The sequence below is a fragment of the Macaca mulatta genome, chromosome 9 (genome assembly GCF_049350105.2).
Source record: "Macaca mulatta isolate MMU2019108-1 chromosome 9, T2T-MMU8v2.0, whole genome shotgun sequence".
Taxonomy (NCBI): domain Eukaryota; kingdom Metazoa; phylum Chordata; class Mammalia; order Primates; family Cercopithecidae; genus Macaca; species Macaca mulatta.
Genome location: NC_133414.1, coordinates 58,618,015 through 58,635,269, shown reverse-complemented (window position 1 = coordinate 58,635,269; position 17,255 = coordinate 58,618,015). Strand labels below are relative to the sequence as shown.

The window sequence follows — 17,255 nt, the reverse complement described above, 5'->3', positions numbered from 1 at the left end:
TTTTCTTTTTCTTTTCTTTTCTTTTTTTAAGAGGTGGGAGTCTTACTATGTTACTGAACTGGGATCAAGGGATCCTCCCATTTCAGCCTCCCACATGGCTGGGACTATGTGTGCAGAACCATGCCGTGCTTGATTTTTCATTGTTTTTAGTTTCTAGTTTTATTGCTTGGAACTCAGAGAATGTTGTTTGTATTTCTACTTTATAGCATTTTATTCTTTGGGATCTAATAGCACTTTTCATGAATATATACCTCAGAAGACAGTTTATTCTCTATCGTAAAGGTAAAAGTTTGCTAGATGTTTATAAGATAGACCTTATTGATTAAGGTTTTTTTTTTTTTTGTCAACTTGATCTGTCTTAGAATGAGAATTGTAATAGATGAAGGTCTATTATTCATAGGTTTCTGTGTATTTCTCTTTTCATTTCCCATACTTTTTGCTGTAAGAAGGTAGTAGTTGTGTAATTTGGTACATAAATATTAATAACATATTTTCACTGTGTGGCTAGTTACAAAAGCAGTGAAATGTTTGATCTCTATCACACTGACTGACTTTCCCCTTGAATTTTCATTGCCTAATATCAGGCCCATACCTACTGGTATCTTCTTGGTTTCATTTGCTTGGTATACCTTTTCCCATGCCTCTATTTAATAACTTTTAAGTTACTTTGTTTTATATATTTCCTTTATATACAGTATAGAGTTGGTTTTTGCTTTGTGAGCCAGTTTGAAATTTTAAAAAACGGGTAACTTAATCACATTTATATTTATTGATATGACTTCATATTTGGTCTTAAATGTCTTATTTTGTTATATTTACAGTTTCCTTCTCTATGCTTGCTTTTGTGTGTATCTGTATATATGAATGTGTAAGTGTGTATTTTTTGGTATTTCAGAAGGCTTTTGCATTTTGTTTTATTGATTCACTTTACATTAATACTGTTTATTGTGTTCTTGATCTGCCTTTTCCTTATTTAACCTTCTCCTCTTTCATTTGCCAGCTTTAAGTATCCTTTGACTCCCAATTACTAAGTGAAAATCAGGGAACATTTTTCTTTTCTCTCTTCATCCTCTCATTAAAAATTTTTTCTGCTTTTTAAAAGAAAACATAGCATTTACAAATCATTTATCTTTGTACTCACCCTTATTTTAGTTTTAGTTATATTCCATCTTTTTTTTTTTTTTTTTTTTTTTTTTGAGATGGAGTCTTGCCCTGTCGACCAGGCTGGAGTGCAATGGTGTGATCTTGGCTCACTGTAACCTCTGCCTCCTGGGTTCAAGCGATTCTTCTGCCTAAGCCTCTCGAGTAGCTGGGATTACAGGTGTGCGCCCCCACGCCCGGCTAATTTTTTTTTGTATCTTTATTAGAAACAGTGTTTCACCATGTTGGCCAGGCTGGTCTCGAACTCATGACCTTGTGATCCACCCACCTTGGCCTCCCAAAGTGCTGGGATTACAGGCATGAGCCACCGTGCCCAGCCAATTATATTCCATTCTTATGATCAGTCTTTTTGCTGTAGGTTTCTCCATACATTTTGGTTAGAAGAAGCTCATCTGAAGTCCTCAAGAAAGGCTTGTAGGTACAGTAATTCTTGAATTTTTCGATGTTCAAACCCTTTTCTTTAGACTTAACATTTTTTGTTTTTACCATTATGTAGGATATTAATTGTAGGTTTTTCTTCTATTTTGGTATTTTCCTATTTACATTGATACATAATAGATATACTTTCAGGGTACATGTGATAATTTAATACATGAATATAATTTGTAAACATCAAATCAGTATAATTGGGATATCCATAACCTTAAATATTCATCTTCTTTTTAACGCTGGAAACATTAGCCTTAATCCTTAAATACGGCTTGCCTAGATATAAAATGCTTAGTTCACATCTTTTCCCTTGAGTTTGTCTAAAATGTTTCTCTGCTGTTGTTTTGCTTTTTATATTGCCATTGGGAAATCTAATCACCAATCTTTCTTTTCTCTGTAAATGATTTGGTTTTCTTGTCTAGAGAAAATGAGGATTTTTTTTTTCTTTTAAATGTAATGGTTTTACTAGGATGTATCTTGGAATTAACTCTTCAGGGTCAATTTTCACTATACACTTGAGCCTTTTTAACATAAAGATTCAAGTCTTCTTTATTTCAGGATGATTTCTTACAATTTATGTTTTTTCTTTTTTAGTACTTTGTTTTTTTGGTTTGTTTTCGTTTTTGGAACTTTTTTTTTTTTTTTTTTTTTTGAGATGGAGTCTCGCTCTGTCACCCAGGCTGGAGTGCAGTGGCGCGATCTGGGCCCACTGCAAGCTCCGCCTCCCAGGTTCACGCCATTCTCCCGCCTCAGCCTCCGGAGTAGTTGGACTACAGGCGCCCGCCACCGCGCCCAGCTGATTTTTTTGTATTTTTAATAGAGACAGGGTTTCACCGTGTTAGCCAGGATGGTCTCGATCTCCTGAACTGGGGATTTGCCCACCTTGGCCTCCCAGAGTGCTGGGATTATAGACGTGAGCCACCGCACCCGGCCTTTGGTGCTTATTTTATACATAAGTTAGAACGTCATCGTCGTCGTCGTTTTTTTTTTTGTTTGTTTTGTTTTGTTTTAGAGACAGGGTCTTGTGGTGTCACCCAGGCTGGGGTGCCATAGCCTGAGCTCACTGCAGCCTCGAACTCCTGGACTCAAGTGACCTTCCTGCCTCAGCGGCATGAGATACCCTGCCTGCCCTGTTAGAACTTCTATGTCTAATATACAAGCACCTTCTCTCTTATCCTTTTACATTCTTTATTTTTATTCTTTTGGCTGTTTTCATACCTTTCTTCAGTATTCTTTATTAAATGTTCAGTAGAATTCTAGTCTTCTGTGGGCACCTTGTAATTTAGTCTTCATTTCTGAGATGATTTTGTTTTCTGCAGAGTATTTCTGGGTTTGCTCACCTCTCATTTCATATCTTCCTATTACTTTTATCCATTCTGCCTTGAGTTTTTGCATTTGTGATTTGATGAGATTTTTAAAAATATCTGCAAATTCTAACTTAAAGATACTTAATTTAAGTTGGGATATTGTGATGTAGTTTTCTTTTGTTTCATTGTTTTAAGGAGAATTTTCATTAGCTAAAATGTCTGATTCTCATTTTCTGTTTTATTTTTATAGCAACTTTACATGGATTTGGTCTGCCTTTTTCTGTTTATTTTGTAACTGTATTTTCCATAATTTTATTTACTTAGATGAGTATTAACAGTTATATATTAATACACAGAAGCGAGGATTTTGTATAGGGAAGTTTCTTATTTCAAAAGCACTCTCTTCCGTTGGTGTAGTGAAATGCAGGTTTTTTAAATCAATGACACACTTTTGAGATGGGGTCTTGCTCTGTCACCCAGGCTGGGGTGTAATACGTGGCATGATCTTGACTCACTGCAACCTCCGCCTCCTGAGCTCAAGCTATCCTCCCACCTCAACCTCCCAAGTAGCTGGGACCACAGGCTCCTGCCACTATGTCCAGCTAATTTTTTTGTATTATTGGTAAAGATGGGTTTTTGTCATGTTTTCCAGGCTGGTCTTGAACTCCTGAGCTCAAGCGATCTTTCCAGCTTGGCCTCCCAAAGTGCTGGGGTTATGGGTGTGAGCCACCATGCCTGGCCCAAATCAATGACACTCTTATTAGAGGGCAGTGTCAGTATGTTTTCTAAGTTGTGATTCACTATTGTTTTTGTAGGATCCTTACTTTCCCTTTCCTGCTTCTTTCTTTACTTTTACTATCAAAGTCTCAGTGGGTGCCTTTTCCTTTCAATTTACCCCTTCTGTCTCCAAAAGTGATGCCTTCTTGAAGGTACCTCCTTTATCCTGAACAACTTTAAGGTGGGGTGTGTTGGCTCATGCCTATAATCCCAGAACTTTGGGAGGCCGAGGCGGGAGGATCACTTGAATCCAGGAGTTTGAGACCAGCCTATCAACATAGGGAGACCCCGTCTCTACAAAAAATACAAAAATTAGCTGGGCATGGTGATGTGTGTCTGTAGTCCCAGCTACTCAGAGGATCAGTTGACCCTGGGAGGGCAAGGCTGCAGTGAGCCATTATTGTCCACTGCACTCTAGCCTGGGTAACAGAGCCAGACCCTGTCTCAAAAAATACACATAAAAATAAAGTCAATTCCTTTTAATTTCTCAGTAGCGTGTGTTTGATATCTCATATCTTAGACCTATTTTTAGTATCTTCATAATCAAGTGGGATTTTTTTCTTTTGTGGATTTTTCTTTGTTCCATCAGCTGTAGGTTATGCAAACCTCTCCTTTTCTTTTTTTACTTCCCCCCCGGCTTTTTTAAGTTTTATTTTGGTGAAGCTCTTACTCTTGCCTGTCTCTCACCACAGGCATAGGCTTTGCAGATGAGTTTCTTGGATTGGGAAATAGTTTGAAGTTCATATTATATGTCTCCCAGTTTTTCTGAGGCATGGGTTATGAGTGATTTTATTTGTGTATGCTGTTGATATGTGTAGTTTTTCTGGAGCATGGAGAAATTCAGTTTTAGGCAGCTGTCATTAATTTTGACAGCTCAGAAGTCATATCCTTCATTTTTGAAGAATTTTTTGCTGGATAAAGAATTGCAGATTGGGCCAGGCATGGTGGCTCACACCTGTAATCCCAGCACTTTGGGAGGCCAAGATGGGTGAATCACCTGAGGTCGGGAGTTCGAGACCAGCCTGGTCAACCTAGAGAAACCCCATCTCTACTAAAAATACAAAAATTAGCTGGACATGGTGGCGGGTGCCTGTAATCCCAGCTACTCAGGAGGCTGAGGCAGAAGAATTGCTTGAACCCGGGAGGCGGAGGTTGCAGTGAGCTGAGATTATGCCATTGCACTCTAGCCTGGGTGACAAGAGTGAAACTCTATCTCCAGGATAAAAGCATCTACAGGAGCCAGCTCATCTTTCTAAGGTTCTTCTTCCTTAGCTCCTCTAATTTTTCTTGCCTCAGTTGGTATCCACTGAATTATCCAGCTCTTCTTATATTTTCATATATTTTATATTTTCTATAAGTGGGAGCATTGGTATGTCATAAGATATTCCATCCCATCCTCATGCCTGCTTGCTACCATTTTTGCTTACTTTTAAGAGGTGAGATTTCTTAATGTTTAGTTCTCCACTTTATTCATAAGATCTTGAAGTTTTATGGTACTTTTATTAAAATCTACTATGCCAGAGGGCCCCAGGACCCACCCCAGGTGTGATGGTTTGATAGGAAGATTCACAGGGCTGTAGTATGTTGTTGTATATAGTTGTACTTATTGCTAAGATTTATTACAGCAAAAAGATACAAGGCAAAATCAGCAAATGTAAAAGGTGCATAGAGCCATGTCTGGAGGAAACCAGGCACAAGCTTCCTAGAATCCTCTTTCAGTGGAGTCTCATGAGACATGCTTAGTCCTCTATCAATGAGTCGTGACAACATATGTGAAATGTTATTTACCAGGGAGGCTCATTAGAGACTCTGTGCCCAGGGATTTTACTGGGCCTCTTCATGTAGGCACCCTCTGCCTAGTGTTTGCAGTTCAGAGTCCCAGAAGGAATGCAAGTGTTCATCATGAACTGTATTATTGCATAAATAGTTTGGCACAATGAGCCACTCTTACCAGTTAGGTTCATGGGAACCCTCCTGAACCTCCTGAAATAGATGTTCCCAGAAGCCAGCCAGAGGCCAGTGTTGCCAGCAAGTCTTTTCAAGGATAGCGGTTTAGGCCTTTTAACTCTTTATTTCTTTCTTTCTTTTTTTTTAGGGTTGATAACTTTTTTTCTGTATACCAATCCAATGAAACATTTATTCAACATAGTAGGAAAAATTGTTGGAGATCTAAAATAGGTCAGCAATGTCATATCTAATATAATCAGTTCATTTTCTTTGTAGTAAAACTCTGAGAAACGGTAGTAAGCAAAATAAAACAAAATTATTTTTCTTTAATATTACTGGAAAAGTATACTCAGTGAAGGAAAATAACATCTTCCCTATCATAATCTTAAGATTTTATTTTTCTTAAACATTTTAAATTGAGATAGTAAAAGTGCCAGTATGTTATGGTAAGTAACATTTTCTTCCTTCACTAATTTTTGTTAATGGGCAGAGAAAATGACTGTGTAAAGAAACTGTATATTCATTCCTTTTAGCCTAAGAAAGCTGTCAAGATAAAACCTCACCCACCTATAGCTCCTCGACCTTCTAGTGGTTCCACTGCACCATCTCGCCACCGATTGTTAAGGGTCCTCCCCAACATTGGTCAATCTTGTTTACCTGCTTTTGGGAATGCATATCTGCCCGAAATCTCCAGGAATGGAGTTTCAAGTTTGGCAACTCAACTCCCTGCTGAGAGATCCATGTCTTCTATCACTGGTGAATTTCTTAAGGAAAATAATAGCTGGGAGACTAACACACTGTCTCACTCCAGTAGCAACGTCAAACTACCTCCTCAGATACCCCATTTGGAGTTGGGAAATGACCAGGAGCTTGCTGACTCTGTTCTCCATCTTGGATCATCCCTGCCTAGGCAGACAAAACACTTTTTAGGAAACTTGCCATCTAGTAATGAGGACACTGTCTTACCTTCAGAAGAATGTGTAATCGAAGAATCACTTCTACCTGAAGTGGGCTCACTGGCTTCATTTGCAGATGGAAATGCTGATGAGCAGAGCAGCGGCTTAGAAGATGCATGCAAAGTGAATCCGGAGTTGTTACTCACTAATGCTGACAAAGGGTTGAAAGCTCCAGAGCAGCATCTTAAGCATGCTGCGGGAGTGCTGAGTGGGGAATCAGTAGAGACTTCAGTTCTTAACTACCGGGAATTAAGTCCTCACAAGAATAGACTCTTGTCACCTCTTCGCTGTTCTGCACCAATGTCGCTACATAATTCTCTGGTGAAACCACAGAGACAGTCCAAATGTTTTGAGTTTGGGAAACTACAGCCTTCTTCTCGGTCACTGGATGTTCAAAACATAACTGATTGTTCTTCCTCTAGGACCCCTCGCTTTCAAGGGGTTAAAGTTGATTCACCTGGGAAAAGATCTGATGTTATTTCCAAAGTTGAGGCTCGGGATATCACAGAAATGGCTAACAAGGCTTCCAAAGAACCTGTTGATTGTGTAAATAATATCAGTTTTCTTGCTTCACTGGCCCGGAGCACAAGCAGAGATAGATTACAGAGCACACGTGGGGCAGGCAGGCCTCAGACCTCTGGAATTGGGCTGTCTACAAACCTCCAGCATTTTCAGGAAGAAAACCTTAGGAAAAGTTCTCCCCAGTTAGAACATCCAGAAGTTTTTTTGGTCAGTATTTTCCTTTCAGCATGCTCTAGTAGTTACCCTTGTAGTGATCCAACTTACTTAAAGTTTGGTTTTTGTTTACATAAATAAGGAAGGCTAAAATTATTTTCATAAGTTTATCTGAAAATGTTTCTTTAGTTTGTATAAAATCTTCTTGATGGTTGAATTTTGAATGCTCTTTTAGTCCTGAAATGAGAATAGTAATTTGAACATAAATTAATGTAAACAGTTTATCAGATATGTATGTATATTTTGAACTCCTCGAACTCCTGGGCTCAAGCAATCCTCCTGCCTTAGCCTCCTGAGTAGCTGGGAATATAAGGACATGCCAATACACCGGTATTTTTAAATACGTATTAAAAATATGTATTTTTAAATGCTAAATCTTTTTAATGTTTTTTTCCATCCCAAGTAGGAACTTTTTATTTGAGTCATCAAATTTTACTCTCTCTCTCCCCTTTTTTTTTTTTTTTTTTTTTTGAGACAGGGTCTCATTCTGTCACCCAGGCTGGAGCACATTGGCATAAACATGGTTCACTGCAGCCTTGACCTCCCGGGCTCAAGCAATCCTCCCACCCCAGTCTCTCGAGTCACTGAGACTACAGGCATATGCCACCATGCCTGATTAACTTTTATATTCTTTGTAGAGATGGGGTTTTACCATGTTGCCCAGGCTGCTCTCAAACTCCTGGAACACAGCGGTGCAATCATAGCTCACTGCAGCCGCGATGTCCTAGGCTCAAGCGATCCTCTCACCTCAGCCTCCCAAAGTGCTGGGATTACAGGCATGAGTCACCACACCCAGCAAATTTTACCCTCTTAAAGATAAATAATAAGCATGATATTGCTAGATGTGCAATCAGGTTCTGAGTTAATTTAATTAAACAAAAATTGGATTAAATAATTTAAAATGAAAGTCCAACAGCATGTTAGTGATAAAATACAAGTATTTCATGTTTGTTGATCATTTCTATTCTTCATTGACTCACCTCTATAGATGTTTTGTGTTTTAATTGTAGTCTGCCCATGGTGTTGGAATGAATGGAAATAATGCAGCAACAGGGAAAAGCGTAGGTAAGCTACAGATAATTTTGAAAACAATATAAGGCCGATAATTACATAATTATGCATCCGGTTGAATTTTCAAAGAGAAATGGGAAGAACCTTCTCTGTGGCATGTAAAGAGTAAATTCTCTCCCTAAATGTTTTTTCCAATTAAGAAAATAATTATGAGAACGGACTGTAGGATCCACATAAAGAGCAAAACAAAAATTGAAATGGAAATGTCTTGTCTTGGAAGAGGTGTTATCTATGTCAAAAAACCCACAAGATTATTGAAGAATGAACATGTAGTTCCCAACCACCTTAGTTACTGGCCACTCTAGAGCCATGTGGGTTTTGAAGAATTACCCTAGAAAGATGTCTTTCGACATCATGGCCAAACATCAGAGGTGGTGGTAAGAATCTCTTTTTGATGATCTGGTCATTTCTGGATAAAAGAAAGGGACCGTCTCTAGGGCCATCCCTTTCCATGGCATACTAGTAGAAGTGACTATAACATTAGCACTTCTTTCTGCCAATATAGAAAAACATTAAAGATGCACTGGCTAGTCCTTATTTTCAGGCAGGAAGGAAGCCATCTTTTTAAATGTTTTAATACCCAGACCAGGGATGGGAAACTTGTTACCAAAGATGTGCCACCTTTGTAGCCCCAAGGGTTTAAAAAATATTTGTTATGGTTGTCATGTGAGTTTTATGTTTTTATTGAAGACATTTAGGGTTTGTTTTTCATTCCTATGTAAGGCCCAAGATTATAAAGTCATAATCTATTTGCATATTTTTTCAATTCTTTTGTACTGTGGTAAAATAAACATAACATAAATTTTACTGTCATAACCATTTTTAAGTATAAAGTTCAGTGACTTTCACATTGTTGGGGATCCATCACCATCTTTCTCCAGAACACTTTTCAAACTGAAACACTTTTCCCCCTCCCACCACCTTGGCAACCACCATTTCATTTCCTAATTCAATGATTTTTTAGGTACTCTAAGTACCTCATGTACGTGGAATCATACAGTATTTGTCTTTTTATGACTGGCTTATTTCACTTATCAGAATGTCCTCAAGATTTACCCATGTAGTAGTACATATCAAATTTTTTTCTTTTGGGGGCTGATACTCTATTGTACGTGTGTGTGTACACACACACACAATATACACATACACACAGAGCACATTTTGCTTATCCATTCATCTGTTAATAAACAGTTGTATTGCTTCCGTGTTTTAGCTATTGTGAATAATGGTGCTGTGAACACTACTTTCAATTATTTAGAATATATACCCAGAATGAAATTGCGGGATCAGAAGGTATTTCTATTTTTAATTTTTTGAGGAACCATCATATTGTTTTCCACAGTTGCTGTACCGTGTTTCATTCCATCAACAGTGCAAAAGGATTCCAATTTCTCCACATGCTTGGCAACACTTGTTATTTTCCTATTTTTTTTTGCTAGTAGCCATCCTAATGGGTGTGAGGTGATGTCACTGTGGTTTTGATTTGCATATCTGTGATGATTAGTGTTACTGATTATTGATTCCCTAATTAGTGAAGTTGATTTCCTAATGAGTAGTTTCATGTGCTTATTGGTCGTTTCTAGATCTTCTTTGGAGAAATGTCTTTTCATGTTTTCCCCCCCTCCAACCCAAACTGTATCCAACTTTATTAAAGATACTTTCCTTAAACAATCATGGTATTTCAGGCAGGACATGGACAGACAGTCATTAACAGTATACAACAACTTTCAAACTCCCTTCTTCAGTGGAATACCAAAAATCAGAAAGCCACTATAAAACCCAATGAAATATCTGATGTTCTGAACAGGGGAAGTTTAGAGTGAGGGTTGACATTCACATTTAGCATGTTGTTTAACAACTTTTCACAAGCCGACCCTGACTTTCAGGAAGTGCAATAAAAATGGCAGAATTTATCTGAAGATCCACAATCTAGAAATGGAACCACTGCTTTTTTGACAGGTGCCAGCTCAGTGGCATCACTGGAAAGTCCAGAATGCCTGACACATTAGGAAATCCAATGTCTGACACATTAGGAAATCCAGTTTGTTTATTTTCTCCTTTTGTTACCTGTGCCTTTGGTGTCATATCCAAGAAATCACCACCAAATCCAGTATCATGAAGCTTTTCCCCTATCTTTTCTTCTAGAAGTTTTATAGTTTTAGGTCTTATGTTTAGGACTTCGATCCATTTTGAGTTAATTGTTATGTAGAGTGTAAGGTAAGGGTTCCACTTCATTCTTTTGCATGTGAACATCCCATTTTCTTGCTAACTTTTGTTGAAACACTGTCCTTCTTCATTGAATGGTCTTGGCGCCCGTATTGAAAGTCATTTGATCATGTATATGAGGATTTGTTTCTGGACTCTCTACTCATTGGTCTATGTGTCTGTTTTATGCCAGTGTCACATTGTTTTCATTACTGTAATTTATTGACTTTTAATGTTATAGTTGTTGTTTTTCCTTGACACATAACTCTGTCCTGCCCTAACACACAGCTAATCTTCTTGGAAATTTGCATTACAGCCATCCCTACTCACTCAGCTCTAGTTCAGTCTTCAGTGCTGGCTCACGTCTCACTTGCTACTCTTCTGAAACTGCTATTGCTATGGTCACTGATGATCTCCATAATTTCAAATCCATTGGATGCCTCCTTATCTTTATCTTACTTGATTTTTGTGTCCTTCATTCTTGAAATAGTTTTTTTTTTTTTTTTTTAATTCTAGGCTATCACATTGTTATAAATTCTTTCGTTTTAATCTTTTTTTAACCTCAGTTTTCTTCTGTCCTTTTTTTTTTTTTTTAACCAGCCCTCTGCTTGTCACCAGATACATGCTCTTTTTGTTTGATTTCATTTAGGTTTGAAGTATCAGCTGCTAGCTGCAGTAGAGCTGTGTAACTTGCTTCCATTTTCTCTCACCATAATAACTATCATTCTGAATTATCTAGAAGAGTCTGTATATATTTTGATGCAAGTTTCATTTAGTTGACCTCCTAGATTCCTCCATTGGTCCTCTGTTCTTTTCACTATAAGGTTTTCCTTGGAAACTGTATCAATTATTGTAGTTTTAGCCATTGATTTTAGGCAGATGACTACCAACCTTGTGTCTGAAACACTAATTTATTACTTTTTGCTGCCTTTCTATTGGGTCAGTTTTTGTAGATTCTGTTAGATGTTAGATCAAATATGAGACTAGGAAATGGCAAACAAGTGAATTACCTCAAGTACCTTTCATCTTCTTCTGAAAAGCAACTCTTCCCATCAATATGATTTTATGGATTTTTTTCTTTATTCATCTGTTCAGTACACATTTGAGAGAAGGCGTCAGAAAGGAGTTGATAATTGATGATGTCTTACAGGACAAGTCAAATGCTACGGGGTTGACAGGTAGAGTTTATTTTAGAAGAGATTGCAGATGTAGAAGGACTTGGTACATCCTTCAGGGTGGGTTTGACATGGTAAATTACGGTGTCTCTGGATAGTTAGAAAGGCATTATATTGGACATAATAATACCTTAAATGCCAGTCCAAGGAATTTATATTTTTCCTGTTTATAGTGGGGAATCAATATGTTTAATGATGGTTCCTAGCACACAGTAGTTGACTAATAGTTTTCTCTGAATGGTAGAAGGATGTATGGAAGCTGCTCTCATAGAATACTTATATTTTTGTGCTGCCTCATTACTGTCACTAATGTATTCTCTGTCTCTACACATTCACAAGAGTTGTTTTTTTTTTTGGCAGAGTCTCGCTCTTGCCTGGTTAGGCTGAAGTGCAGTGGCACGATCTCGGCTTACTGCAGCCTCTTCCTCACGGGTTGAAGCGATTCTTCTGCCTCAGCCTCCTGAGTAGCTGGGACTACAGACACGTGCTACCATGCCCAGCTAACTTTTGTATTTTTAGTAGAGACGGGGTTTTACCATGTTGGCCTGACTGGTCTCGAACTCCTGACCTCAGGTGATTTGCCAACCTTGGCCTCCCAAAGTGCTAGGATTACAGGTGTGAGCCACCGTGCCTGGCCTCACAAGAGTTCTTGAATGAAAAAAAGTGTGGAGAATACTGAGTTAAGTATCCCCTAAGAAAAGAAAAAAAATGAAAATGTGACTACAGTGAATTAAATTATTATCAGAGATTCTTCACCATTGTTTAAGGAAGAATATCCTAAGCCTGAATTTTAAAGATAGTTTCGAGTAGATAAACTTCCATTGGGCATCATGTAATATATGCCTTTCTTTGGTGTCCTGTGCAAGTGCAAGTAAATATCTTTTTAAAAATATTTTAAATAATGGAATTACACCATCACCTTTGTGAGATGTTCTTGGTATCTCTAAGTGCACTTGAGAAAGAAAATGTTTATTAACTGAGTTGGTACCCAGGCACTATTAGGAGTCACTCCAGTTGTTTCAAATTTTGTTTCTAGTTTTGGCAAGATCTGGGAATGTATTTTAGACTGGTAATAAAGAAGATTTAATTTTGCTGGGCTTGTGTACAAATTACCTAATCTCTGTTGTGACAAAAGACATAGAACCAATTAATTGTAAATCCGATTTTTTGAACCCTTTAAGAAATTTCAGACTTTTAGCTGCCAAATAAATACCAAGCTTAGGCCTCCCAAACCTTTTTCAGTAGTGGAGAAAAGGTCCCAGCACTATTGACACTACCAGTTGTTCCTCACTCCTTCCACTTGTTCTTGCATTTTTTCTTTGCCTCTTGCTTCTTAGCCTTTGAGTGACACCAAGCACATGTGTACTTATACTGTTACTTTATCAACTATGGGCAGGAACTTTGAGTCTCTCTGCTTATGACTGGGGTTTGTTGGCATTTTGAGTTCTAAAAGACATTTCACTTAGTAATTAAAGAAATTGATTTGGCCTGGCACGGTGGCTCACACCTATAATCCCAGCACTTTGGGAGGCTGAGATGGTCGGATCATGAGGTCAGGAGTTCAAGAGCAGAACAGACAGACCAAGATGGTAAAACCCCATCTCTACTAAAAATACAAAAAAATTAGCTGGGCATGGCGGCACACGCCTGTAGTCCCAGCTACTCGGGAGGCTGAGGCAGAAGAATCACTTGAACCTAGGAGGCGGAGCTTGCAGTGAGCCGAGATCGTGCCACTGCACTCCAGCCTGGGCAACAGAGCGAAACTGTCCCAAAAAAAGAAAAAAAAAAAAAAACAGATTTAATTCTTTCTTATATAATAACAGATGCACTCTTATTTTTAAGGTAAAAATTCAAAGTTGATACAGTAGTACAGAATTCAGTAAATATTTTTGGAAAACTAGTAGTACTGTGAAATTGATCTGTGTACTGTGTTAGTATTATTAATATGACATTTTATGTAATTATAACATGCTTAAAACTTTCAGAGTGCTTTTTACATATGTGGACTGAACTGACCTTAAAGTGCTTATTAATCTAGAGAGAAAAATACATGTTCTATTATGTTAAAAATAAACATATTGAAGTTTTGAAAAAATAAATGACTTGCTCGTGGTTTCATGAACTTACTGTCTGTGGTGTAATAGGACTAAAAGGCATGTTTCATGATACTCTGGTACTCCTTTTTGGTGTGAACAAACAGAATATTTGTATTGCAGTCATGTTCTCAGAGGTTTCATCAAATATGATTTTGAAGCAGACATTTTTCTTTATTCTCTGTCAAAATTTGGTATACTTTATATAAACTGATTACCATTAGAAATAATCAGAAAAGTGGTGTGTATAAGAAGTTCTAAAAATATAAATGCTAATCAGTGGAAACCTACCACATCTTAAAAAAAATAGTTCCACTGCAACTTGACCTGTAGATTTTATAAATAATTTTAGATATAAAAATAGCACAAATTAATTTTTGTGGCATAGATATTTACTTTGATAGGACTGTGTTTTGTGTTTTGCTTAATAGTTTCATGTTTAGGATTTTATGCCTGTGTTAATCAAGGTGTCCTTTCTCTAAACAGGAGAATGTACTACTCATCACCTCCCACCTGTGAAAGCCCCTCTTCAGGCAAAGAAGAAAAAAACAAATCATTGTTTTCTTTGTGGAAAGAAAACAGGACTGGCTAGTAGCTACGAATGCAGGCAGGTTGGCCAGCTGGAGAAGCTGAGATGCTTTCTCTGTGATAACCCAGCTTGGGGATTAGGCAAAATAAAATATTTAAATTGCTTATTTATAACATCATTAAGATGATGTTCAAATAGCTATGTTCAGTTGAACTTCTAATTGGCTGAAGTAAAGAACAAGTAGATAGCTCATGAGTTTCCAAAAGATAAAAACAGATCCTTCCTTGTCCTTTAAGTTAGGAGATTTAAACTAATCTGAGAGTGTACCTTTTTTGTCTTATGATGAACCTGCTTGGATTTTGTTTGAACAGCACCTTGGAAGAACCCCTCCCTGAATATTCTATTAAAAATTAACAAAAAATGTAAAAGTTAATATAAAATAGATGAATAATATATTTCCAAAAATTATGAAATTTTTGTTACCGTAATTATTTATTTCATTAGTATTGATGGATATCCTCCAAGGATGATATGTCATCTTGGATGTCAGCCCTTAGATTGAGGCTAGGCTTGAAAATAACTGCTGCTGCGGCCTGTTTTTTTTTTTTTTTTTTCCAGTACTGCGATCATAGCTCACTGGAGCCTTGATGTCTTGGGCTCAAGCGATCCCCCTGCCTCAGCCTCCCTAATAGCTAGGACTATAGGCATGCGCCATCATGCTTGGTTAATTTTTTAAATGTTTTGTAGAGACAGATCTCACTATATTGCCTAGGCTGGTCTCAAACTCCTGGCCTCAACTGATCTTCTCACCTTGGCCTCCCAAAGTGCTGGAATTTCAGGTGTGAGCCGCCACCACACTCAGCCTATTCCCTGCTTTTTAGAGTGTATTCTGTTCAAATGAAAACAACTTATCTTGCTACTAGAGATATTTTAAAAAATTCTTTCATGGCATAGTTAGATTTTACTATTTTAATTTTATCATGAGACTGAATTTCTCAGAAATTCAGAATTCTTTGAGGTTTACTAGGTATAAGAGAAATGATGGGCATATTTATTGGCTTTTTGCAGTTTTACTACTGATAGAGTTCTACACCCTGTTTCATTTTTTTTTTTTTTTTCTTCTTCTTTTTGAGACTGAGTCTTGCTCTGTCACCAGGCTGGAGTGCAGTGGCATGATCTTGGCTCACTGCAACCTCCACCTCCTGGGTTCAAGCAATTCTCTTGCCTCAGCCTCCCAAGTAGCTGGACTACAGGTACATGCCAGCACGCCCAGCTAATTTTTGTATTTTTAGTAGAGATGGGTTTTCACCATGTTGGTCAGGATGGCCTCGAGATCCACCCGCCTTGGCCTTCCAAAGTGCTGGGATTACAGGCATGAGCCACCGCACTTGGCCTATCCTGTTTCATTCTATAATGACTTCTTTATCATAAATTGTCATATTCGTAGACAATTAACTTGTTCTTTTTAGGGGGTATTTATGTTTGTTTACGAATAAAAGGGACATGTCAGCAGTGAAATTGCTAAAAAGAACCAAAGGGCCCCTGTTGGACTACCTGAAGTCAAGCTCTTCTCTCCCAGAGAGATGAGCCTTTCATAGAAATACAACTATTCACGTAAACTTTTTTTGTGCTTTAGATGTGGAAACAACTTCTGTGCATCTCATCGTTATGCAGAAACTCATGGCTGTACCTATGATTACAAGAGTGCAGGGAGGAGATACTTGCACGAGGCAAATCCTGTGGTTAATGCACCAAAACTTCCAAAAATCTAACTCTTCCTCTACATCTTACTGTTCTGCCTGGGAATCGTATTATAATGACAGAAGAAATACTGTTTAGACTATTATTTTTGTTCGACTCTAAAAGATTTGCCAAATAACAAAAGCATACAATGCATACTGTTGGAGAACAAGAATGCTACTGTATTTTACATCTTTATTTCTTGGTGAAACAAAAGTTTTAAAAGTAGTTTTAAAAACTTTACAGTGGAATGATTTAGCTTTGTTATTGCATGTCTTGTGTTAAGTGTTTTATATATGATATTGCAGTTTTACTAGACAAATCTTCAAAAGATGCACTTTAGGAAACGAAATACTTCCTAAATAACCAGCCTTCCACATTGTACAGAATGAGCAGTCATGTAATGAATGGCTCTACTCAAATTGACCATATGGTTTTTTTCTTTTTCTTTCTTTTCTTCTTCTTCTTCCTCTTTTTTTTTCAGAGGTGGGATGGGTGGAGATTTTTAAAAATTCCCATATGTGAAAGTTTACTGGGTTTTTAGCAAGTTCCTTTTTACTTCAAGCTACTTTTTTTAAAAAGAACATTTTTCCAGTGTGGTTTTTAACAGATATATATTTCTTCCACATTCAGATTAGCATTCAGACATGTATCCATTCTAGAAAACACATAATGTTCATGATAGTGTATATTTTACTACTTTTTGAATGTTAATTTTAAAATAGAAGATGTCCCACTTGCCATTAAATATAGAAGCCAACTTTTTACCTTTTGAAAAATGGCTACATTTAAAACAAAATCTCACAGCTTGATTTTTCTTATTTGTTGAGAGCTATTACCAGGAGAAATTCAAATAAATATTCAATTTCATTATGAGTTTTATTATTTATTTATAATAGTTTTTCTTTTATAAATAATTTTTCTTTTATAAAATCATTTAATTAAATGAGTGATTTATTTTACGTAGGTAAAATAACTATCAGTATGAAAGTATTCTTTTAGGGGATTAAGGATCCTGTTCCCCAGGTGTAACCAGAAACCATTAAGGCATTTGGGAGGCCACTTGCTGTATAGAAGCTCAGTTCAGATTGATGCTGAACCCTGGTGAACAACTAGCACCCAACCCAGGT

The 17,255-nt window shown here is 37.3% G+C and overlaps 1 protein-coding gene across 8 annotated transcripts in view; it reads left to right on the top strand.

The window, feature by feature from the left end:
* Positions 1-16,995, top strand: part of ZFAND4 (zinc finger AN1-type containing 4) — a 58,309-nt gene extending 41,314 nt beyond the window's left edge. For 6 of the 8 annotated variants that reach the window (XM_015146934.3, XM_015146936.3, XM_028826302.2 and 3 more), the window contains 4 exons: positions 6,155-7,306; positions 8,323-8,377; positions 14,343-14,463; positions 16,022-16,995. In XM_015146934.3, the coding sequence (XP_015002420.3) occupies positions 6,155-7,306; positions 8,323-8,377; positions 14,343-14,463; positions 16,022-16,157 (1,464 nt within the window). In that variant the 3' untranslated portion in view covers positions 16,158-16,995. Of the gene's footprint in view, positions 1-6,154; positions 7,307-8,322; positions 8,378-14,342; positions 14,851-16,021 lie in introns of those variants that run through there. The other 2 variants (XR_001447076.3, XM_015146931.3) reach the window with 2 other exon arrangements.
* The last annotated feature ends 260 nt before the right edge of the window (positions 16,996-17,255 follow it).